The following is a 26,332-nucleotide window of genomic DNA, read 5'->3' on the forward strand; positions in this document are numbered from 1 at the left end:
TCACATTGTTAGGGAAATCCATATCCTCTCTCATGTCAACATTGTTAAGGAAATCCATACCCTCTCTCATTACTGCATTTGCTTTTACATTAGGATAACATATTACTTACACAGACTCTGGACATTAACTCTCATCATATCTTGAAAAGTAGAAAAAACAGATATTTCATATCAACAAAGAAATGTACAAAGTGTTGGGAATTGCACCTCTTTGAATATGTTAGCATTGTAACCAAGGCATTCACTTGCTATATATAGTATTTTTGTCTGGCCTCTCCTTTCATTAGTCTCCTCTTCTGTGGGATCATTTAAAATCTGACTCATGTCTTGCCCAAGTGGTAATTCCCTGTTCTTTCAACTCACTATAATAGATTTCTTGTCTATCATTATTAGAAGGGTTATTAAAGTGTTACGGTGCATAGGTGCATTCTGTCGTCAAGGGTGGTCCTTTAAATCTGCATGCCTATCGAATAATTTATTGAGTAGGTCCGAGAGGTTTGAAAAGGATTCAAGCTCTGGAAATGCCATGAATATATGGACCCCCTTTCACCTCTGTTGCATCTCCAACATTCATTTATAACTGTTGGGAACATATGAGGAGGGTCTAACAGTGATATAAACATAGTTTGTGTAGACAGTTTCCTTGACTTTGTGTCAAAGTCTAATCTTTTAGAAAAGTTTCAATCCTCAGTTTCCTTTCCTCATCTTCTCTCGTCTTCTCTGTTTTTTTTTTTTTTTTTTTTTTTTTTTACTACCAAGTCCTATTTTATAGATTGCACTTGAGTCTTTTCTGGATAACATAGAATGGGATTCTAGGGAATGCTGCACAAGTTCTGGGGTTTCTACAGTTAACCCCCCCCCCCCCCGAGTTACGGAATCTGCTTAAAATTCATTTAATTCACCCGTAAATGTAAGCTTTTCCCTGGCTCTAAATTGAGTTTTGCCTTTGCCTCTTCCCAAACAAGACAATCTGATCTCAGTATATTAAAGATGTTTTCTTTTTCGTTGGCCACTCCTTAGCAGCTCCATTTCCTTGGTTTGCGTACCTCCCTGTGTCTATAGAACATATTACTTGTCTTCACAGAACTACTTGCCATACCAACTCTTTCTGGTATTTGGAGAAACTTTAATGCTGCTGGTCCAGTTTTGGGGGAAACTTTCCAGTTCCCACACATTTTACTTTGTGCCTCCAAATAGCTTTTTTGTTGTTGTCTAATTGCCCCCTGCTTTCCACTTTGGCACAGCATAGGTTTAAGACGGCATTTAAATAAGCCATTTTATATGTGCAGACCTGCAGTAAATTTGAATATTTGGAGACAAGTCCTCCATCTCCAGATCAGCACAATTGTGTCCCATGTTACTCAGGGGTGCTTGCATTCACAAATAAATCATGGATTTTCCTCCTTAAATCTGCCCACTGCTTCTCATCTACTTTTTCTAGAAAATACTTGATCACAGTGGATTAATAATGACACAGTTAAACATGTTAAGCTTTGTATTTTTACCTAAATCCACAGCCATTAATCTCCATTTATTGAACCCGTCTATTTTTGCTAACACTGCCCTCCAGAATTAGGTTAAATATTAATTTACTGTATCTGCTAAGTAAATCTTTAAATACTTGATTTGTTGCATCTTCACAAGTACATGCAATTTCTAACAAAGAAAATGATACCTGATAGCATTCTGAGCTTTAGTTTTAATTTCATTTGTTTTATCTGCAATTGAGTCAAAGCACTTTTAACATTTTACATAATGGTGACAGGTCCTTTTCTGGTTCTAATGGGTGTACGAAATTACTGTCTGAAGGAGAACAATTTTTTATTAGATTTCCTTCCCAGTTATAGCCTTGTATTTGAGGCAATCTCATTTGTTGAGTGAAAGGCACCAGGTACATAGTTAACAACAAACGGGACAGTAGGCAACCCTGGAGTCTCTCCTTAGCAGAATTTCCTTGGATAACCATCCTCAATTTTACCCTCACTACAGAGCTCCTATAGGTTTCAAATATATCTAATACGATTTGTGGGAGGCAATTCCTTTTAAGCACATCTTCCCATTAGACCCAGCCAACCCAGTTAAGATACTTTTAAATATCCTGGATTAAGACTTGCTGTTTCTGTACTGTACTTGCTCCAGCCTCATTGTTGTTTTAATATTACCAAAGGTCCGTCTTCCTTCAGTAAACACACACTGATCTAGGCCTATTAATTCTGGTAACACCCTTGTCAGTCTCTTGGCCAAGATACCTATTAAAATCTTGTAATTGGTGTTTAAGACTGAAACAGATCTGTAGTAAGAGGCCAGGTTGTCAGGGTCCTTTCCCATTTTAGGGATCAATGATGTAACTGTTTGCTTCTAGGAGAGGGAGACTTCAGTTTTGCAAAATTTTGTTAAATAGCTGTAAGCTTATCTTGTTTGTTTATGCCCCCCCATCAGTTTCCACAGCTCATTTGGGAGACCACCTAGGGACTTATCTACTTACTGTTTAAGTATTTGAGTTTTTTATTCTTCCACAGTCACCCCCCCCCCCCAAATAAACTTTGGGCTACCTGCGGGGACAGGTGTGGAAGATATAGTATGGTAGTATGTGCAAGTAATTTTCTGCTTCTAGCAGTCTCCTTTCTGGCTTGCTTTTTACAAGCTCCGACAGTATTCTCTAAAAATGTCTAAAATTTTGTGGTTCCCTAAGCAAAACACCCATTTTAGGACCTCTCAGTTGAGGTACTCTCTACCATTTGTATTCTCAGCCTCTGCATTAAGAATCACTATGCTGTGAAAGTGTTCTCAAAAATGGAGGTTTCACAGTCAACTGTCAGAACATACCCAGTCTGAGTAATCCTCTAGTTTCCTTTCTAAATCAAAAATCATACTGTTTCCTAAGACAAAATTTGACAGTCACCTACCTCTCATTTGTTTTCTTACCTGTCTGGCCATCTGCTCCCCAGCCACAGGAATATATTTCACCTTTATCTGTCCTGAAGAGACTGTGATCCTGACCACAGGCAACCTGCAGACATGAAAGGCATTCAACAAATACATTTGGAGCAAACTGTAGTATTTTAATGAGCTTTCAACTTAAAGTATCAAAGTAGAATTACCATCAAAATAATCAGAAAAGCTTCACAACACCATATGGAACACAGAGGGTTAGAAACAGGTCTGCATAGACACATTACATACAAGTATGTGGTATGTACATATGCGCATATTACATATATGCATTTTGTGCATGTGTGTGTGCATACCTATACTACATATTGTACACACACACACACACACACACACGTGTGTTGGAGGGTTAGGTAAATACCTTGACCATTATGTTAACAGACACAAAGTACATGGTTTGATTCTTACCTTTGTAGGGAAACTGACTAGGCTTAAAATGGCCTGCAATGGTGGCTAGCTTAATACTTACCTATGAATATATATATGCATATGCATGCACACATACATACAGATGTATATATGTGTGTGTGTGTGTGTGTGTGTGTGTGTATATATATATATATATATGTATATATATATATATATATATATATATATATATATATATATATATATATGGGTTTACTTCGACCCATCGAAATGACATTTGTTCAAATTTCACTTACCAGAGTCCACGTCTTCGAATCTTCATGAATCCGAAAACACAGACTGCCGAAATCCTTTCCTTGTGAAAGGAACCACTTGTCCACCATGACAAAATACTTAAACGGACCAAAACTAAACCCACCACACACACCCTACTTAAATATATCAACTCCAAGATCGCAACACATTGAAGAAAGGGCAAAGTTCACCATGGTGGCTAAATGGTGCCTTTCACAGGGAAAGGATTTTGGCAGTCCGTGCTTTTGGAAAAATGAAGATTCGAAGAAGCAGATTCGGGTAAGTGAAATTCAAACAAATGTAAATATTTTATATATATATATATATATATATATATATATATATATACACATACACACACACACGTGTGTGTGTGTGTGTGTGTGTGTGTATATATATATATATATATATATATATATATATATATATATATATATATATATATATATATATATACACACACACACACGTATATGGGATGCATGCATGTGACTGGCTGAATTCTCAAACAGTAAAAAAATAGTACAATAGACTTGAAGATCAGCTGATCACACATTACCAATTTCTTTTCTTCTGTGTCAGATTGTGGAACAGTAGGGATCAAGAATAGTATATACAAGTAGCGGGGGGGGGGGGGGCAGAGGGGGATTGTCTCCCTGCAAATAAAAAATGTTTTTCATCTTTTATTTGACCTGTTCAGTTCTGAGCAGTTTGATGTTTTTTAGTTTTGACATGTTGAATGTGTGGCCTGGAGTTCAGAAACTATCTTGGCAGAGATGAGGGCAACTAATAAAACAATCTTCCATGTGCAATGTCACAAAGAAGCAGCAGCAGCAAACTGAAAGGAGCAGGAGTAAATTTCTCAAGAACAAAATTAAGGTACCAAGGAGAAGGATGTGTTTTCTTGGAGGCCTAATGTGGAGGATGCCTTTCAGTTGTTGTTTAACATGAAAACATGAAGCCAGTGGTGAGTTCATAGACAGACATGCAGAAATTGCTGACAAGTGAGCTTTAACAGAAGAATATGCCAACATGGAGCAGGACACACAAGTAAGATAAAAAAAAGGGACCCCCACTGAAAATGGATCCTGATGAAGCTTGAAACACCAAACAGAAAATTTCTTTCACTTGGACACACACGATCTTCTGGTATTCGGTTTCCTGGCCTCATACAGAACCCTAAGTATGTCCCCAGAAAACTGGTGTCGAAAGGGGATTAAAACCCTGTCACCTAAAGTGTCAACTGGAAGTGTAGACAAGTAAGGGTGAAGGAGAGACTGACTTGCCTAACAAGAATGATTTGATGAGATAAGTTGTGATAATTGAGGTAAGTTGTGATAATTGCCCCTGGCCAGATGAAAGAGGGGGAACCACTGCTGTCTGGGCCAAAAGGGATTCAGCAGCAATACCCTTGGAGAGTTCTGCTTGATCTTGTGCAGAAACCTTGGGAGAAGAGGAAGAGGAGATAAACTATAGAGGCACATCCCCTTCCAGGAAAAAGACATGGTTTCCACCTTCCAAGCCAGAGGACTTGGAACTCTGGAACAGAAGCAAGGAAGCTGTCTGTTTAGAGGGAATGCAAAAAGAGCCACTTGAAGAATACCCTACAGATGGCGTATAACCAGAAACACTTCTCTGTGAAGCATCCATTTGTGAGGTTGTGTATTGCACCTGCTCACAGTCTTGTCACAAAGTTTTGTTCCAATGGGATGTAAACCACCTGAGGAGAAACCTGTGGCTGGGTAGAGGGATCCCAAGCCTGGAGTGTTAGTCTGAAAATAAGACAAGACCTTGTGCTTTCCTGCTTGTTGATGCATCACATGACTGTGGTGATGTCTGTATAGACCTTTACAGGGCCTGGGGAAAAAAAGAGAGTGGAAGCTCTGGAGAGCAAGAATAAGTGCCTGCATCTCTGCCATGTTGACGTGGCGCAGCTGCTGATGAGAAAGAGGGCCAGAGACCCTCAACCCTCAGACTGCCAGAAGCAGGCCCCCATTCTTGATCTGAAGTGTCTGCAAACAGCTTCTGAACCACAGTAGGAGGCTGGAAAGGGAAGCCTGGCTTGAGGGATATGTGCTGAATCCACCAATGAAGCTCAAGTTTGAGACAAGACAGTAAAGGAACTTGAAACTCTAGAGGGTGGCAATGTTGTAGCCACACTGACCACTGGAACTTCCTCATATGAAGCTTGACAAAAGGGAGCACTGGAATGGCTGAAGCCATGAACCCAACAGCTCTTAGAAATTCCCTGGCAAAATAAGAGATAGAAGAATTAAAGACTGGAAATAGGTTCCTAGGTGTATACTAGGCTAATGACCACTATGGCCCTTCAAAGCCTAGCCATGCAACCCAAATGTGATTTATAGGGAGTGAATTACTGGCTGCCTCTGTTAAGAGCAGGTAGAGAAGACAGCAGTGGAACAGTTTGAATCTTGCAACCCAGAAAAATGTAATCCTGAGAGGGGGGCAAGACTGACTTCTGAAGATTGATGATGAATCTCAGACCATGCAGGAGTCTGGGAAACTCCAGATCCTGCAAGAGCCTGAAGAAGCAGGTCATCCACAGAGGGAAATAACTGTATGCCTTGAAGCCTGCAGAAAGCTATAACTAGAGTCAGGCACAATTAGCTTGGGGCTGTAGAAAGACCAAAGAGCAATGGAGAGAACTGAAAACGAGAAGAAGAAACAGAGAAATGTAAAAATTTCCTGACCTGAGGGTGAATGGGAATATGAAGAGGGAACCAACATCAGCACTAAGAGTTATTCAGAGTTATCATTCAACTTGAGAAAGATATCCGGTATAAGCTGGACAGTAGCAACATCAGACCTAGACTTCTTGCCCTTTTTCTTAAGCGATGGCTGTACCTTGGGGAGGGTGAATTCAGCCATAGTACACTGGCCGATAACTTAAGATGCTGGATCTCAAGATAAATGTAAATGAAGACAGACTGCTGCGAAGCAGATCATAGAAGTTACTAGGCTATTGCCCCTGAGACCCTTATAAGCCTAGCCAAGAGTTTAGCCCATGTTTAGACAAGTCAGCATGCAAAGCCCCTGTCCAGCAGGGTCACAGGTGGAAGCCCAAGGGTGTATTTTCTGTCTCCCCATCCAGTTATCCAGGCTGCACTTGAAAATGGACAATGAGGTACTCTGCTTGATGTGGAGAGGATGCCTACTCCACAGATGGGAGAGTCTCTGGGACACAAATCTGTCCCGCCAACAAGTCCTATTGATATCACAGACCAGGTTGAGGTTGTGCGTGCGGGTTACTCAAGTGGAGCTTGACTTGCAGATATGCAGTAGTCCCATCAAGGCAGGGTCTGAGATTGCTTTGTATGCCACACAGAGGTCACCTCTAAGGAGTCTGTATGAAACTGAGTTGAGGGATAGGGCATTTAACCTGTGTAAGGTAGATGTTTGAGGCCCTGGATTCTTCTAGTGAGGAATCTCTGTGGTCTCTCCAGCTGCTGCATATGTTTTGTGAGGTACATGGCAAAGGGGGCATTGTACTCAATAACTGGCCTCATTAGGGAAGAATACAAGGATGTTATGACCTTCTTGTCCCTGAATGAGATACCCTTAATTATGAGGTGCACCATATAGAAAGCTTTCCATACAATGGAAGCAACATGGTAGTCAAAAGTCAGGATGCTATCAACCTGGGTGCACAAATATTTGCATGCTTAGGACGTTATTAATGTGATAATATGTGGGGACATCACTCTCCCCAAAGGGGATGACGATGCATTTTTTGGCATTCAGCTAGAGGCCATGTTTCTGGCACCAAAAATTTATTTGGGTGAGACCATCTTGGAGAAAGTCATCACTACCAAGTCTTGAACCCAGGACCTTGTGCACTACAATCACAGCAACGTACCTCTACACTATCTGAGCTCCTGCTGTAAAGAACTGTCCAGAGCTGACTGAAAAAGTGCCAAAGCTCACTGCTTCACTTCAGTGCACTTTTCAGAAAAAAGTCATTATGAACACCTTGCAGTCTGATTATTAAAGATTATGTAATGAGCAGTAATATCAGAATGTTAAACAAGTTATTCCCTAACAATGTAGAATTATAGCAAATTACTGTAGCATAGATAAAGTCATAACTGAAGCTGTCTGATTCATATGCAAGATCCTTGTAAGTATACAGGTCTTAATATATTACTCTTTCCTGTAAATTCTTCTGTTAGTTTTAAATGCCGATTTACCCTTGGTTCCCATACATTGTATCATCTATATTAAGATTTATTATTTCAGGGGCCCATCTGTGAAAGTCTCCTGTCTCTTTCTCTCTCTCTGTAAGGTCTTTCTGACATGCAACAAAATGTTCTCTTGAGAATCTGAGTTCTGCACGTCTCATCCTTATCAGTGTTTTGGCCTGAAGGTTATTAACTTTCCACTCAAACTGCATTTAATGAAGCTGCAGGATTTATTCTAACCAAACTATAGGTTAACTCTACTTTATCAGAACTATGTTTATATAATATCTGTCCTTACAGCTGCAATAAAAGTCTCCCGCAGAACTGGTACTACTGTAAAAGTCACAATAGTAGTAACTGAAATTCTTATGATAACAGCTCTGCATGGTCATGTTTTATCCTCAGCTACGAGGACTAAAACTTCATGTTACAGTCTTTTTTGGCACGAAGACTTTTTCCTGGACAGAGACTACAATTAGTCCACCGGGACAGTGCTCTCACCCAGTAAACAAATTACAGACAAAAATACACCATAAGTAAAAAAATTAGGTTTACACAGCCTTTTTTACAGAAACAGATGGATTTTAACTATGACTGCAAATCTTGCAGTATGTAAGGATATGATCATTTACTATCTACGTCTTCAATGGTTACACAGCTTTGAAGGTTTAGCATATTGTGGAAACTCTGGGTAAATATACTATTTGGTCTGCTTTTCTGTAGGAATGCAGTAAAACACTATAACAACCATAAAACATGGAACCACTATACAAAACAGAGTCACTTTGAACATGTAAAACAAGCTTATTGCTGGTGAACTTTGCAGACTGTTATGGCTTAAAGAAAGCAGAAGATTTCAGCAAATTCTTTCTTCCACAACTTCTATTATGCACTATGTAAACACAACAGGACACGTTCTGCCCTTTTACATGCAAAACCATATTCTCTGATCAGGTTAGAGCCACAAAAGCCAATCTCTACATAGTCAATACTGGCTTTAGTTGACACAGCATCTCTGCAATGTAATTTGTAAAAATTCCTTAGTATAGAAGTATTACATCCTGAATTAGCTGCAACAACAGAATGTAACATCACAAAAGGACCAGTTATTAAAAACAACTCAAAGCCATATGGTCATAACAGATTTTTGTTAACATTGTGACTTTTAACAAAGCTGTGTAGTCATGGAAGCTGTGAGCCAGTATTTGTGACATGCAACTCATAAGTCTAAATATTCTGTCCTGTAATACAAACTCTGCTATTCTACACTTTATCCCAAACCAAAACGTCTAATAATGAAATCAGCAGAAGTTGCAGCATTGGCCATTGATTATGTCAGACTTGTTCATTAAATGCAGCAAAATCATCATCAGTTGCTACATGCCTACAAAGCAGGGTTGAGTTGATGCTAGTCATGGCTTTCCAACCACATAAAATAAGTTCATACTGTTGATATACACAAAATAGCACTATGATAGTGGGTCATTAAATCAGGTTTATGAATACAACTTTGCTTTTCCGTCATTGAACACTAACAGACTTCACACAAGTACAACCAACATCTCCATCATGATCCATACAGAACTGCCATGATGTACAAGGGCCTGAACCAGCATTAATTCTGCACCCAGCTAATCTATGAGTTGGCGCAAAAATTGTAAGCACACAGAAGTGCAAAGGAGCCAAAATACTTACTGTGTATAAGAACATGTGGGGACTTGTTAGTAAGCTATGGGCAAAATGGGTACACACAGTTCAACTCTGCTGCACTCTGTATGTAACAGTGTATGGGAACATGTGAAAAATGTAAAAGTGTGGATATCCTGAGCAGAATCTGTGCTTAAGGTTTGGGGGGAGAGGGTCACCATTTTGCAGGATGTTATGTTTTTTGGTCTGAAAAAGACGAATGTATGCCTAGGAGGTGGTGCTTAAAGATGAACATAAGGGGCTCTCTATTGTTACTGGGGAAGAGCACTCTTAATGGTGTTGAAGAGTTGAGAATGATAAAAGGAACGTATACAGTGGAAAAAGTGCTCATGAAGGCACATGCCAAGATTATGAGGAATGACTGTTAACGGAGAGTTAGGAGTATAATATCTAGAATTTATTTACATCTAAACAAATGGTATGGTATTCTTAACATGGACGAATAAGACTCTTCTTGGGGGGAAATGTCAGTTGTGGAAACGGAACTTGCCTCGGTGTGGCATTCAGGGGTCTGACATTCTGGACACGATATTTGGGAAGCTCAGAACTGTAACTTCTTTTCTAGCAAATTAAGGGCTTCACAAACACATTCTCCTTTTGTAGTTTTCCTCTTACTGACACAGCATGATCTGACCTCAGAGGTAGTATACTAAAATAACACACAGTAAGCATTAGCTAAGTGAGGACAATACAAATATGGGTGTTATCAGCAGTTAGTGCAAGCATGCATGCAGACGTTATAGTATGAATAAACGAAAGTTAATATTAAAGTGTGAGACTAGATGCAGTCTATCGCTGAGGAACCCTTTGTGGTTGGAGACTCTAATACTACTAAAATTCTACTGAAGTGTTTAATCACTAAGCATACTTGCAAAATAGTAAAATGGCAAAAATAAAACAAGTAAATAACATGGTATGTAAGTGTTATTTATTTGTCTTTGTTTGTTGGGAAAGTCTGACTGGGTAATACCTATTTTAGCAGAGGTCCATGGAGAAATGCTCCATTTGCTTACACTGCATTATACTATGTTTCAGTTAAACACAGAATCATTTCTATTTACATGTATACACATACAGCAGTTACATTTACACATTCTAAGATTTGACTTACTAAGTTACTAAAGAGAAAGCCCAAGTGCAACTTAGTAGATTGCACATCAGCAGTTATGTATAAAAATTGTTTTGTCATTTCAGTGACAGGTTGACAGCATTTCGTTTAAGAATATCTGGAGGGTAACTTCTAGGATATCACTTAGCTTCTATTTATAGGTTCATAGATTAGTGTTAGGCTAACTGCCCTTGTGAGCCATTTTAAGCCTAGCCAGTTATCCCTTGTGAGACTCAAACCCTGAACCTTGTGTTTGTAAGGCAAACACCTTAACTATTAAGCTACCCTCCCAAACATTTAAGCTACCCTCCCAAACAAACATACGATGAACACAAAGTCTTAACCTTGTGATGAGTATATGCAGGTCCAGGACTGGTTAAGATGTTTTTTAAGCAGTGGTTTAAAACTATTGAATTTGTCTGAGAGCTTTTTTTTGTGAGGGGATACCATTCCAGAGTTTAGATACGTATTGGGAGTAGATAGAGTCCCCTGCAACATTGTTTGACTTGCTTGTGAGTAGTAAGAATTTATTAGAAAGGACGTCCCTTGCCAGACACTAAGGCAGTAATACGTTTTGTAGTGCAGGGCATTTTTTGTGGATGATGAATGAGTTTGTGTGCTGTAATTAGTTGTGAATGTTAGGTAGTTGTGTAGTTCAAGCCCACTTAATTGCTTTAAAGATATGACAATGGTGGGTCCTACGAGGGAGAGAGTTAGCAAATGTAGCTATTTTATTGTAACAGAAGGCAAGTTTCTTTCTTTAAGTATTGTTTAAGTTCATTAGGATAGGAGCAGTGTATAAGAAATGTGGCAATACGAAGATGGTGGCTATAGTTTTTCTTCAGTATCTGTAAAAAAAAAAATCCATTGATCTTATAAAAGGAGCCTAGTTTCCGGTGTGTCGATTTAATGGTATTCAGTATATGCTGGTCAGAAGTTTACTGAGAGTTACTGTTTCAATGACAGTATTATTTGCTGACTTTATGGTAAAAGATTGCTTTTGATTTTGGCAACTTTTTGTGGTAAAAACCATTAACTTAGTTTTCCTGGGGTTGAGTAGGAGGTTTGATTCTTTGTGCCAGTTTTCTAAAGAGAAGACTTTTGGGTATTGTCTTGGAGCTTATTTATTATTGAGGCCACACATATTAATGTTGAGTCTGCATACTGAACTAAACTAATATGGCGAGTGGAGGTCTTAAGGTTAATACATATTTCAAATGGGAGAAGACTCAGGATAGAGCCCTGAGGGACACCTGTAGTAACTGAAAGTATGAGTAGGTTGGCTGCCATTTAACAGCTTGTTGCCTTTCAGATAGGTAACCAAAAAAAACACGCAAGAAGTATCATGAAAGTCCTGTTGAGGAGAGTTGAAGGAGCAGTTGCTGGTGCGAGACAGTATCAAATGCCTTTGACAAGTCTAAGAACATGGTGGACAGAAGCAGACCATTGTTTCTATGTTGGTTTATTACACTGGTAAAACTTAGTACAGCAGTAGTGGTGCTGTGCTGGGGCCTAAAGCCATGTGTTTCTGACAGCAAGTTATTCGAGATTAGATATTGCATCAGCCACATATGGATGCATTTCTCTAATATTATGGAGAAGGGGAAGAGAATCACTATTGGTCTGTAGTTATTAAACTCTGTAGATGTGCCGCCTTTGTGTAGCGGCATGATGTAGGATGTGTTCCACAGTGACAGGAAATGTATCTTTTTGCTATGGACCTATTAATTAGTATGGACACAGGGAAGTCTATGACTTCTGCAGCTATTTTAAAGTAGTCTGATGGTAGCTGGTCTATAGCTATGGAAGTAGGTTTTAGTTTAAGGAACACCATCATTATGAACGAGGTGGGCACTGGAATAAAACTGAAGAGCTGTGGGTAGTTTTGGTTGGACAGGGGTAGGAAGAGGGGATCAGATGTATTATTGTCAGAGATAATATTGATTGTATAACATGGGAATTAAACGTGTAGGGATACAGTCTTGTCATATTGCCCATTTCTGAAGAGGAAGTGGTGGTTTTGAAAAGTTTCTTAGATGTCTAAATTGTTAGATGGCACTTTGAGTTCTATTTTTATATCAATTTTTCCAGGCCATATCTCTTTTTATCAGGAGGTTTCTTTTTTGTTTCTTTTGTCAAACGTGGTGCGGGGTTGGACTTTACTCTTACTACATACTGGTGCTAGATTAAAGTCTGTAAGAATATGCTTTACAGCAGTATCTAGAGGCATTGTTCTAAGTACATTCCAGTTATACTGTTTTAGTGTTTCATTGAAAATATCTTTGCTGAAATTGGTTGTATTCTGTATTCCATTATAGATATGTTTATCTAGGTTATAAGTTCTAATGGCATATGTTGGTATGTGGTCACTTATGTTGGTATGTGGTCACTTATGTTATCTGAAAGGCAGCCTACTGTTGTCAGTTTATCTGGTTTGTTTGCAAGAATTTAGTCTAATGTTGAGCGTCTCCCTGAAGTTTTATGGATTCTAGTGGGTGTGGTTATTGTTTGAAGTTCTGTAAGTTTATGGATTCAGTGGGGGTAGTTGAATTTATGAGTTGTCAATCTACAGTTACGTCCTGAAGTATTATAGTTTCGTGGTTAATTTGTTTGGATATCCAATGCAGGATGTTTTTGGAAGCATCAGTGTTACTTCCTGGTGGTATATAAATTGCTGTTAAATATACAGTTTTCTTATTGTTGATTTTAGGAATGTTATTACAAGTTCAGCATGGTTAAATCTGGGTATTTTCTGTGGAAGCAAGATGATGGTTAGGAATTTTTTATGTACAATTGCTACACCACCTGCACGCTTGCTTTGTCTGTCATGTTTGAGTATACGGTATCCAGGAGCAGGGGTGGGGTGTAGTGATCTCATTATCCTTTATTTTTTTAACCAGGTTTCGGGAGCTATGACTACATCAGGAATGTATGTGGCAAGGTAGACGTAGGTCATGGATTTTATTACACATACTTCTTAGGTTCATGTTTAGTAAGGTGAGTTTAGATTGCGTTTTTTACTGACAGGTATTAGATGGCTGGGTTTACTTGGAGGTTGGAAGTGATGGTTTTATGAACAGTGAGACTTGGGTTGGGGTGAATACCTCCGCTAATTTTTTAATTGATATTTTACAGAGGGAAGGGCATGGCCAGTTATATTTTGGTCTTGGTTTGCTTTTGATTGTAAGTTTGGATACTTACCTTTGAGATATTTATAGATAAATAAATTAGATGTGGTTTGTTTGTAGAGATTAGGTGTTATGGATAAAGACAGGCTTGGTAGATGCTGATATTCTTTGTGAGGACTGTTTGAAGTCCTAAGTATTTGAAGGAGGTAGATTTGATAATTGGTGATGAAGGCTAGTAGAGTGAGGAGGAATAGTAAAATAATCTGAGTTAGGGGTATCTTATTTAACTTGGGTTTTACTTTCGTTGTAAATTAGGATTAGAAAATGTTAGGAGAGCACTGGATTGGTTGTAGAGATGTAATGTAATACCTATAGGGGGGTAAAGAGTAGGACAGTTTGAGAGAGTACTGGGTGGCAAACTAGAGTGGGTGTTACTATTGGGAGCAATTCTATTGATTGTTTTTCTTCTGGAGGGAACTGATGGTATTGGTTTGAGGAATATGTGGGTGCTACTATGGAAGTATAAATGCAGAGTAAGAGGTGGTGAGTGGAAATTGGGGGTAGGGAAGGGGAGCGGAGTGAGCCTGAGCATTAATGAGGGTGAATGAAGCGGGATGAAAACTTGGCAAAGAGAGAGAAAAACAATTAGTGACTGAACATAAACAGCTACAAATCTGCTGACAGAAGTAAAAACAAACAATACAGTTTAAAAGGCCTCTGTGATAGCAGAGGAAAGTCTTGATTTTGTTGCTCTAGGGCACAGTTTGATCTGACTAATGGTGATATATAACAGCAAAAAAATGTACTTGACTATTTGAACAATTGTGTAAAGGTTTCTATGGACTTTGAAAAGCAAAGTTCAAAGACTACCTCTCCCCCACCCCCACCCACCACAGATGAGCAAAACAATGAGAAAAATTAAGCCAGCGTGCAGGACTGCAGCGAAGGAAATTTACTGGCTCAGAACTGAAAGTGGTTACACATGCATCTTGGGCAATGGTGAAGAAAACTTGAAGGGAGACAGAGGACTGTCAAAACAATCAATGGAGTACAGCTGAAGGAGAAATTACCACAGAGTGGTGTTCAAATGGCAGACTTCACTGTTACATACATATCTATTTACTTGCAGGGACACTTCTGCATAAGAAAATAAACACACTCTAGAGGCGCAGTGGAGTACAACGAGTCATTGATCAATGTGTACAAAATACTAGCTCAGAGATCAAAGTGGTAAAATAAAGTTATCAACTGTTTGGGACAAAAAGAAAATGATTTTAATGGATAAACATTAAAACCAATGTCAAAGAGAAGGTCTTCAGGAGTCTTCTGAAGCAGATCGAAGTGGAATATTCCGTAATTATGTGGTAGAGGATTGTAGCACCCTTCACTGGTCGAGTATGTATCCCAAGCTTCCCCAGGCAATTGTGAAGGAAAACCACAAGGACCTAAATAGAGGTACACTAGTAGCCCTGAGAGGGAACCAGGAGGCGAATGCGGCAGTGGTAACTAATAACTCAGGAGAAACCGGTCACTGTAATTTTCATTCGACTCAGATTTCAAAAGAGGAATGAGCATATACTAAAAGTTCTTTTCAGGTTTACCAACATATCTTTATTTAGGTCATTGCTTTTTTTCATTCTAAATCATCTGGCATGGATGGTGGAAATATACTGACAATGGTATCTACCAGAAAGTGTCTCAAGATACAGAATTTTCCACAAGCTGTAACCAGCCACTCTCTGCATCAAGAAGCTGAAGATAAACAGCACTGCAATAGCTGAACTGACAGAGACCAAGGCATCAATGGCAAGCCAGGGGGTATTGAGTGATTAACTTCAGCATTGTTCCTCAGCTGAAAGCAAGATCACAAAACAGCAACAGACACTTTGACCTGAGATCAAGATAAATCGCTTTTGATAAAATCTTCAGCATAACGCCACTGCTGATAGATAATGTTCCTTATTATTTGACGACATTTAAATTATTACTGTTGTGGAGTGCTTCCTTATGCTATCGACATCTCCGTACATCAAGCATAATCTTATTGAATGTTGGGTATTTTTTTTTTCCTGAGGTTGTGCAATTCAGGGAAAAGTGACAGGCATTTTTTTTTCTTCTCTAGGTACAAGTAACCTCAGGAGGAGTATATTCAGAAATCAGGGATGTGAAGGCAAAACCCTCCTGTACAACTGCTTTATGTGCAAAGTTTTGTGTTGTAAGTTTGTGTGTTAACAGTGTGTGTGTGTGTGTGTGTGTGTGTGTGTGTGTGTGTGTGTGTGTGTGTGCGCGCGCGCGTGTGTGTGTGTGTGTAATTCTCTGGTCTTTTGTTTGCAATGTTTTCGAGTGCAACTTCAGGTGCAGATGATTAACCATAATAGGGCTAATAAATAGTGGAAATGGCAAAATAAAGGAATCCTGCAAGGGGGGCATTTACAGTAAAGATTCATTCCTACAAGTAACAAGTTTCAACTGGTGAAAATGCCAATGATGCAATGCCTACAAAACATCAGACTTGCTGCACATTTCTATTGGAAAAATAATAGTCTCATGCCATATGTATAACAGTGGTGGGAAAACAAGTCTCCTCATAAACGTGCGTGTAAACAGTAACAAATCCAAATATGAGTCCCGGAGTACTCTCTCCGAAGAGGATGAGGGAGGTATTTGGACTCAAATGACTCTGGATATTGTCCCGACAGGTGCGAGGCAAACCAGCTTAAGCTAGCACAGGAGAAAATGCTGTAGGAACCAAGAAGTTAAGATCAGGATAACACAGGTCCACATTATCAAATGCCATGGATCGCTTAAGTACTCTCTGAACAAAACAGAAACAATGATTGCTAACCAAGAAGAATTTAACAACTAACCTGGGGAAGGCAATACTATGTGGAACAGAAAAGTTGGACTGATATGGGTCCCATGAATTCAGGCATCATTAAATCATTTTCAATTAGTATGAAAAACACTTTCTCAACAACTTAAACTTAAGAAAAGCAAACCTGAGATGGGGGTAGACATGCTCAAGATCAATAGGGTTTAAAGAATGCTTCTTGAGGACAAACAACCAAGACTACATTTAAAAAAAAAAAATGCAAAAATCCTTGAAATCAGAGGAATCCAAACTCTGATAAATAACTGGACTCGGACCATCCAAGCAAACTGTAACCCACCTGGAAAGAAAGGTCCAGTCTACAAGCTGTAAGACATGACATCATCAAAATAAACAGAAACTTGAAACTATGTCTAAAAAAGAGAAATAACTGCTCAAGGAAACAATTGGTGCAGTACAAGTAGTCATGAAGAGGTACTGCTGATCTAATAGTGGCAACCTTATCTGCTAAAAATTAGGCAGCCAGCTCATAACGCTATTCATGATTTTTTTGCACTTTTTGTCCCTGCTGTCTGTCAATCATCAGCCCCCTCAATGGCAAAATTGGCCTATTTGTTAACCATCATTAGGGTAAGGGTAAGCCAGGAAGGGCCTTCACTCAGCCACTCTGGGTGGTTTTAGGCTTTATCTTTAGTTTCCCCCATCTCTAATGCACTCACCTGGCAAGGTGTAGGGGAAGGGCGTGCAATGGCACAACAGCACAAGACATCCCCTCACATCTTCAAGGGGTATTCCCTCCAAGAATCCCTGCCCCCCAGAGGCATGAGTTGTGGGATCCCAAGACTGCATGACCCCCTTGAATAGATAAGTGGGCCATGCACTTTCACTTTTGCCACTTCCTGCAGGACACTACCACTGCTGGAGACATTAGTCTCCCCATAGCCACTTGGGATGCAGTTGGGAACCTGTCCCCTGTGCCACGCATCCAGGCTCACAATATCATGACGTTAAAGCTCTAAGAGTGGTAGCTTAGGTCAAGCCATGTTGCCTGTTCACTATCCAAATGAACATGGACAGTTAAATTAGCTACAACACAGATCTCTCCAGACAGGATTGCTAGCATCTTACAGAACAATAAGCATAATGCTCATTAGGTACAACCTTGCCACAACAAAAGCCTGCATGGCTCCACTGATGTTTCAACCTTCATCCCTCTATCTTCAGGGAATGGAGATCACTCAAAATCAAGCTAGAAATGTATGTATCCTGTGGGCAAAAGGGAAGTGCATGAAATGGGATGAGCATTCCCAGTGGAGGACATTTCAACTGTAACTCACCCTAGCCTAGCCCATATGGACTACTTCCACTTCTCCAAAAGGCAAGAGACAAGCAGAGAGAACCTCATTCAATGTAAAGCTGCTGAACAAAGTCAAACCAAATGTAAAAAAGCAGCTACCACCACTTGGAAAATGAATATTTAATCCAACAGCTCAATAAAAACAATAAAACAAGAAATGCAAAATTTGATGAGCGCTTTCGAGCTGTGCCCTTCATCAAATAAATTGCTCACATTCAAATTCAAAATTGGTCTGAAACAGTTATGACTAGGCAGTTAAAAATCCAGTCAACTGGTTTTCAAGGAAATGCAGGATAACTTCAATGGACAGACCACTAAAAGAGAAACACCCATGTGTGCTAGGGGAAATTCTACTCGGGTTACAGCACTCCAACTAAAAATTGGGCAGACTAAAAGAGGAGTGATCCAGAAAGGTGGGCCACACAATGGTATCATCAAAAGGTTGGTTCCACCACGTAATATACATACACACACAGACAGACATACATCACTCCTATCCACCATGTTAAACTAAGAAGCAGCTTGTCACACTAATCAACCTTAATGTCAAACTAAAACAAAAGTTAAGATCAGAAATTAGACCCAAAAATAAGAAAGCAAATTAAACAACTCAAAGTAAAACTCAATGGTGCAATACAGAACTTATGGAATGCCTCTAGTTGTTGTGTCTTTCGGCTTTTCCTGGTTAGGGGTCACCACAGCAGAACTCCGGTCCGCTAATGACTGGCAGTAGATTTTTACGTCCCATGTCACGCACGTCTCCACACAGAAGACGCTCTGAGAATCGAACCGGACAATGTCTTACTGTGAGGCGACAACGCTACCGCAGCACCACCACCGCATTCATGGAATGCCTCTAGTAATAGGCCTAAGTGTACATATGCTACACAGATAGTTTAAAATGGTCGGGACATGCTAGAGCGAGTTCTGAGACATGGAGACAGTAAATGTAAGTCCGTTCTTCAGCCATTCAAAGTCCAAGATGGCCATTTCTCAGAGGTAGCATACATAAGCTAAGGGGGTGTTGGGGGCTAGCCCCCCTTAGAAAAAAATAGTAATTTAAAGGAGAAGAGAGATCTTCAGCAGTTAAATATGATATCTAATTGTGCTTGAGTCTCTGATTTGGTTCTCAGTTTAGATGCTTTCTGCGTGGATTTTACCATGTCCATGTGAGTTTTCACGAGAGCATCTGGTTTCCTGCCACACTGAAAAGATAACAGGCAAGTGGAATGGTAATGTTCAATACTGCCACTAGGCATGAGTGTGACTTGCAGTGCTGTACATGTCTATGCACGACTGTATGTTTGCCCTGCAATGGAGATACTTTCTATCCAGGACTGACTTCCTGCTTTATACTTGTAGGGACACACAGCCCATGTCTGCAGGCAACGAGTTTGAAATGGATTACACAAGTAACAATAATAAATGAATGCAGAACTCCCTCCTTCTGCTACCTATCCACTATTACCATAATAAGGTAAAATGATGCATGTGGCATGGTTCAGACCTTTTTGAAGGATCACCGCCCTTTTCTGGTGAAATTTATACAACACAAGCTATTCTATTTGTATAATACTACAGAAATTTTTAATAGTTATTAGCGTGATAAACATTTGGTGATATCTTTAAGGGCTAAAATTGTGCAAGCAAATATAATGTAGGAGATTTCCCAACTGTACACCGTTTACCTCAACAATTTTCTCATCCAGTTCTTCAATCTTGTGAATCACATGGCTGCCACTAATGGAAGAAAGAAAAAGTTGTTCAGGTAACTCTAGAGAAATATTAGATCAATAATTCAAACCATTCATTTTATGTAGCAGTACTTTTATGGAAACACAACATGGCAAAACACTGCCACCTTTAAACTAATGGTGGAGAGCATTAACCATCCAGATATGCACAGAAAAATGTAAAAGCAAAGTAAAAAATCATACCCAGTTTGCTGGTGTCAAGACAGGAGATAAGTCCGGTGCTATCCTAGACACTTAACCTTGTGTGTATTAGCTGGGCTGGCTAAAAACAGCAGTACTTGTACTACTGTTTAAAAATAATTATGCTTAACTCAGTAGCAAAAATTGAGTGCCTAGTTGCAAAGATTGAGCTGGTGGGACTTGTACACTAATATTATGACTGGAAAACACTTAAAGAAACTGAAAGATTTTAGGCACTTTAAGTTGCATTTGTAATTACAAGACCTAATATTGATTTTAACTCTGCTTTGCACCTTTGCCACAGTTACTGTAGAGAAACTGATCCCATCAGGGTTGGTGCCTTGCAGAAAAAATGAAAATGCTAATTTTTCATTTATAATGTACCATCAGAACAATATATGTATTTAGACCTTATAACAAGCAATGGTAATGTTTAAATGATTTTGTATGTTAGGAAATAGTAAAACTGTAAAAAAAGAGATGCTGAACTTTAAACAAGCCCAAAACATCACCTAAAGTGATGCAAAAAAGAGTAAAATCCCATGAGTGGAGGAGCTCCCTGGTCAGCCTCAGTAAGAAGCTGAGATCCCTTATAAGATCCTCCAAAGCTAGCTACGAAAACAAAATCGCCACTGATTCTAAGGGCAACTGCAAAGCATTCTATAGCTATGTCAAGAATCTCAATGGCAACACCCAGATCTACTCTGAGTTACAGCACAAAGGCATGAAAATTACAGAACCAACTGATATTGCTAACATACTGGCAGATAGGTTCAGTGCTAACTTTACCCTCCACTCACCCCCTAAAGGGCCTATATCTATACAGGAAGAATGCAGAGTCCCTGTAATCACATATATGCAGGTAAAAACTGCACACACTAAAACCAAAAATACAGCATCCATGGGACCAGACAACATCCCAGGCTGCGTTTTACAAGAACTTCAGAACAAACTGGCTCCCTACCTAAGCACCATGTCCAATCATAGTCTCACTTCAGGCTTTGTGCCCACTGAATGGCACACAGCAACAGTTCTCCCACTCCACAAAGGGGGAGCCACCACTGATCCTGGGAGCTATCGCCCTATTAGCCTGACGAGGCTGGTCTGCAAGGAAATGGTCTGCAAGGAAATGGAGTGTATCATCATGGAACTCAAACAAAGATATTGGTAACCTCCAAACTCTGGACCCCACCCAGTTCGGGTCTGTGAAAGGCATATCATGCCTTCTGTACCTGATCGACTTCTTTGAGGCAGTCACCAAAGCCGTACACAAGGGTAAAGTGGTTCAAACAGCCTACCTTGACCTCCCCAAGGCTTTCGACACCATCCCCCATTCTGGAATTATAGCTAAACTCACTAAACTAGGTATAAATCCCTACATCACAAGATGGGTTGCCAACTGGCTCACTGACAGAACCAACACTGCAAAAGTTGCAGACTCCAAATCTGACTTCAAACCAGTGACAAATGGAGTACCACAGGGTTTAGTCCTGGGACCTCTCCTGTTTGGTATCTACTTCTCTGAAGTACAGGCTAACACAGAAGGCCTCTGGCTAACTAAGTTCGCAGATGACTGCAAACTAGGAGCCATAGCTGAATCCCCAAATGATGTGGACATCCTACAGAAGGGCCTCACTGAGACAGATGTCTGGTGTCAGAGGCATGCCAAAAAGTGCATTGTCATCCCCTTTGGTAAAAACTCTGTACCCATGAACTACCACATAAACGGCAGTCTACTTAATGCTGAATGTGTGATAAGAGACCTTGGGATCCAAGTGGACAGTAGTCTCTCCTTTGATAATCACATTGCCACAGTAGTCAGGAAACCCTTCTATGTGGCACACCTCATCACAAGAGGGTTCTCATCCAGGAAAAAAAAAAGAGGTCATTGTTCCCCTCTACTTGGTACTCAGACTCATTATAGAGTACAACGCCCCTTTTGGAATGTACCTCACAATACATCTGCAGCAGCAGGAAAGGCCACAGAAGTACCTCACAAAGAGGATTACTGGCCTCAAACAGATGCCCTACACTGACTGTCTCAAAAAACTACAGCTTTACTCTGTAGCATATTGCCTACTCCGAGGAGATCTCTGCCTAACATATAAAGCTATGTTAAACCCAGAACTGTTGGACATGCTACACCTAAAGAAATCCCAATCCCTCCGAGCTACACGCTCTAGGGACCTAAACCTTGTTACCACAATAAACAGGACATGCTGGAGGGATAGATTCCTGTCCCAGAGACTTCCTATTCTCTGGAACAAGCTACCCATCTATATCAAGTAAAGTTCCTCATTAGCACTCTTCAAGAAAAATCTTGATGAGTGGATGGGAAATAGGAAATATACCCAAAGATTCACTTCTGTGGCTCAGCTCGACAGGGGCACAGGAAATTAACTTTTTTGGGTGGCATAAGCCAGAACCTTGTTGGCTAGGCTTACTTAGGCCCTTAGGCCAATAGCCTCGTACCTACCTATAAACCTACACCATGTGATGCAAAATGGAGTACATTGGAAATCGTATTTATGATGTAAAAAAGGAAAAAGAAAAAAAATAAGTTACTCACCCTTAGTCACATCAACCTTATCTGTGCACTTCTCCATATAATACTTATTGAAGCACTGAACATTACAGGTGAAACAGCTTGCCTGCCTTCTGTTGCCAGCCTCTTAACACTTGGTGTCCTCAGACATTTTAAGAAGTGCCTTATGCTCATGGATAGCAAGCTCTTACTTAACCTAAATAACTGTGTGACAGGTGCAAACATTTAACTAATTTGGAGCCATTATTCTTATCTAAAACCAAACACAGCGAGCCTCACAAACTCACAATATCACCCTTACCACATTCTCAACAAAATCAGATTTAAAATGTCAAATGGCTGAGGTTATTAAATTCTACAAAAAGCCTCTTAGAACAAGGATGAGTAAGCCTCAGCAGAAACTCTCCAGCTCATTTCTTCCATACACATCTGCATTGTCACAAGCCAGACTGCTCCCAATGTTGTACTCCTCAACACTCTAAAAATATATCTTGGTGACTGGTGTCTCAGTTAGTAGGCATACCGATTATCCACTGACAAGGCTCAACAAGGATATGGTTGGTCAGTTGCCTCTCATCAACAACTGGATAAATGGTTGGTGTCAGTCTAGGGGGGATGCAGTATGTCAGCATGGGATGAGACGACTGTAGTTCAACTTGGTTCACAATGGATGCCCTGCATCTCATTCAAAAGATTCCACATACTGGCTAAAACATTTTCTGCCCCTGTAGTGCTTTTTTTTTTTTTTTTTAAAGAACAGTCCAGTTAAGAGAAATTCCAGCACAGCAAATTCATCAAACTCCAGTATGGACTACATTAAGGTGGCTCTTAGTCTCAACAACAAACTGCCTTATCTTGAGGTTCTCCTGCATCTGGAACACATCCCATACTTGTGTAATTAATAAGACTTTTTTAAATGTAAAGAAAGCCCTCTCTTTATACTTGTGTTATGCACCTACCCATGGATTCAGGCTTGATGATGTTTATTTTTATTTGTTAAATGGATAGGTGCACTGGTGCGAAGGCCCTTTCCAGTGAAAGGAGGTGAAGGGGGCAAAAACCCCACAAGAGATAAGGAGAGCTTGTCCTCCACATCACCCAGGGTTGATCTATTACTTAAATATTATTTTATCAAAAATAATCAGATCAGTTGGGACGCAATGGACCATGCTATATCCATATTAAACAGTGCAACTGTCATTGCTGTCCTGTAATCTGCAGAATCACAGTCTGATGGTAAGGTAAAAGTAAAGGGTTGGTTCAACTGTTAAAATGTAATATTCAAGTGTGCAATACTTCTAAAGGTAAATCAAATAACTATTGCCTGGTCTGACTGTGTACAGTGTATTTTGTAGTATTTCAACTTCAAAGTAATTGTACTAAAGTTCTGCGTATGAGAAGTTCAGCATTAACTTACCATTATTTTTAGGTTTGAAAGTAGGATTATCCACAACAAATTAAGTAAACAACATGGCTGTTTGAAAAAAATGGCTTAAATAACCAAAGGCTCTTTGTCACTCACAAACCAAAGGAAAAAATAACTGGACTCAGAATAAAACATCAGTAAAATGCCCAATAAAATACTTGTAAGATGTCCAGTTTCACTGCTAGTTACAGCTTTTCATTAAACATGCAGCTGAAGCCTTCCATTCACAGGGCCAAGCTGCCCTACCAAAGTAGTCAAACTTACATGTTAGTGTCACCTGCAAAAGATTAGTACAACAAGTCCCGTCTACCACCCACACTGCTGTAAAAAGGCTCAGGACCTTCAAATGTGATAACATACTTCTTGTTTTAAAGGGCTGATTTATCTAAAGATCATCAAGCACCTTAAATATTTCAAGCATCTTAAAAACACCTCTTGGCTGGTCAAATAGTATGACGCACAGGAGACACACCAAGTGCAGTTAAGCATTGACAAGACCCCTATACAAATCATAGCTAGCTACTGGCCCCCAAATCTGACTCAAGATGCCCAATCTGCCTAACTAGACCTCTTCGAATCTATCAAGATTCAACCCTTTACCCTGATCCTGGGTGACTAACTACCCAAACATAGACTAGAAGAACTACTCATGCCAGAATACAAATGCCTAGAGTCTCCTCGATTTTGTCAATGCAAATGCTTTGGAATAACTAGTCGATACCCCCACAAGAGGTGATAATGTCTTAGACTTGGTATTAACATAATGAGTAACCACTGCAGCATCTCTTTTTTTAGGAAAGAGTCAGGGCTTCAGCCTTCTACACAAGGAAGTGTGGCAGAGAGTCAGTTTAATGACCACTCCCACTCAAATAAGTTAATGACTGTCCAGCAAGGCCACAGACAAAAGAAATACAAGCCTGAGAGAAGCTTTGTTTATTTCTCATGCATATTTTATTTTTAAATGAAATACAGAAAAGATTTAGAGGATTGTACCAAGTCAAAAGACCATTTCACATTCCCCTACTTGTACTGTTCCAATGGTACTTTACTGTGAACAGCTCACCACAAGGACTACAAACTGAATGCCATGCCACACATGATTCTGCTCATCACATGATACTTTGATGGGCTGGACAGCAGACTGTTATATACCCTCATGCACATGCACCAAATAAGAACCACTGCAAAAAAAAATAAAATAAAATAACGGCAATACAATTGCAACAAGACTGGGTGAGGGAGCTTGAGCAAAAACAGCAGCAAGCCATTGCCAGGTGAACTTCACTGATCTTTATTCATACAATTTGGGGTGGGGGTTCATATAGTCAAAACTTCTCTCTCACTCCTACACACACACACACACATGTAAATAATATATATTTATATGCGTGTCTGTAGACACGTGTAATTACACCCACATATCAAACGTATACACAAACATTTTCTACACATTACACACGTGTGTGTGTGTGTGTATATATATATATATATATATATATATATATATATATATATATATATATATATATATAGTTCTTTAAACACGCTGCTAATCAGTGAAGTACATGACTGAAATGCAGTCAATTGCTCCGTGCATCAAAATGTTAACATTTGAATGAATGGAACATCAAATGTCTGTGGGTGGATTTGGGAAAGTAATACCAAACCCTTTTGATTTTTTAAAGGTTTCAGTATTAGGGGTTAAAACTGCTTGTGCAAGTGTATACTGGTTCACAATGGGGTAGGGTTAAGTGAAGTCATCGTTGAACTGACAAAGACAACCCCAGAACACACAATTGTTGGAATGCATAGACCACCAAAAGTCAAGTGCCAATGACCTAGAAGAATTCATACATTTCTTCCATGAAACACAGGAGGGAAGAATATTAGCTGGGGACATAAATTTACCAGACACAGATTGGAATAATATTGATTCAACAACATTAGTAAGGAAATTATTCACTACCAAAGAACGTAACATATTAGACAGTTTGCGTTCCTAAAAAAAATTACTGCTGCTTCAAGTTTTACCACCGTTGATGTACAGTGATCATTGGGTTATAAAGGTTAATTTGTTGCTAGATAATTCTGCCAAACTGAAATCTAAACCAATGCACAGATGATTAATTAGATTATATGCAAGCAAAACAGTCATTACGTATAACTAACTGGAGTGATCTGTTCAGTGGAAAAACTGCAGATGGAATGTGGAAAGTTTTGAGAGAGAAATTGAGTGCAAAAAAATCAAAAACATTTTTTAACATCAGGATATAGGCATACAACCTCAGGGGGATATATTTCCATAAGAACAAGATACCTGATTAAGTTGAGAGAGAAAAAATAGAAGAAATGGAAGAGAGGTCAGAACTACAACTCTGAAAACTGAAATAAACAAGCTGGGCAAACAAATTAAGTGCAGCGTGAGACAAGATCAAGAAAAATTTGAAGAAATTTTATATAAAGATATTGAGCACAATAGGACA

At 39.5% G+C, this 26,332-nt stretch overlaps 1 protein-coding gene across 1 annotated transcript in view; it reads right to left on the reverse strand.

Annotated features, from left to right (window-relative positions):
- Positions 1–26,332, reverse strand: part of RCC1L (RCC1 like) — a 96,275-nt gene that overhangs the window by 53,454 nt on the left and 16,489 nt on the right. The window contains exons 2-3 of the mRNA XM_044054132.1: positions 19,633–19,684; positions 2,926–3,010 (exon numbers count right to left, since the gene is read on the reverse strand). Coding sequence (XP_043910067.1) covers positions 2,926–3,010; positions 19,633–19,684 — 137 coding nt within the window. The remainder of the gene's footprint in view (positions 1–2,925; positions 3,011–19,632; positions 19,685–26,332) is intronic.

This window comes from Protopterus annectens, chromosome 13.part0, assembly GCF_019279795.1.
Source record: "Protopterus annectens isolate FY-2018-M chromosome 13.part0, PAN1.0, whole genome shotgun sequence".
NCBI lineage: Eukaryota > Metazoa > Chordata > Ceratodontiformes > Protopteridae > Protopterus > Protopterus annectens.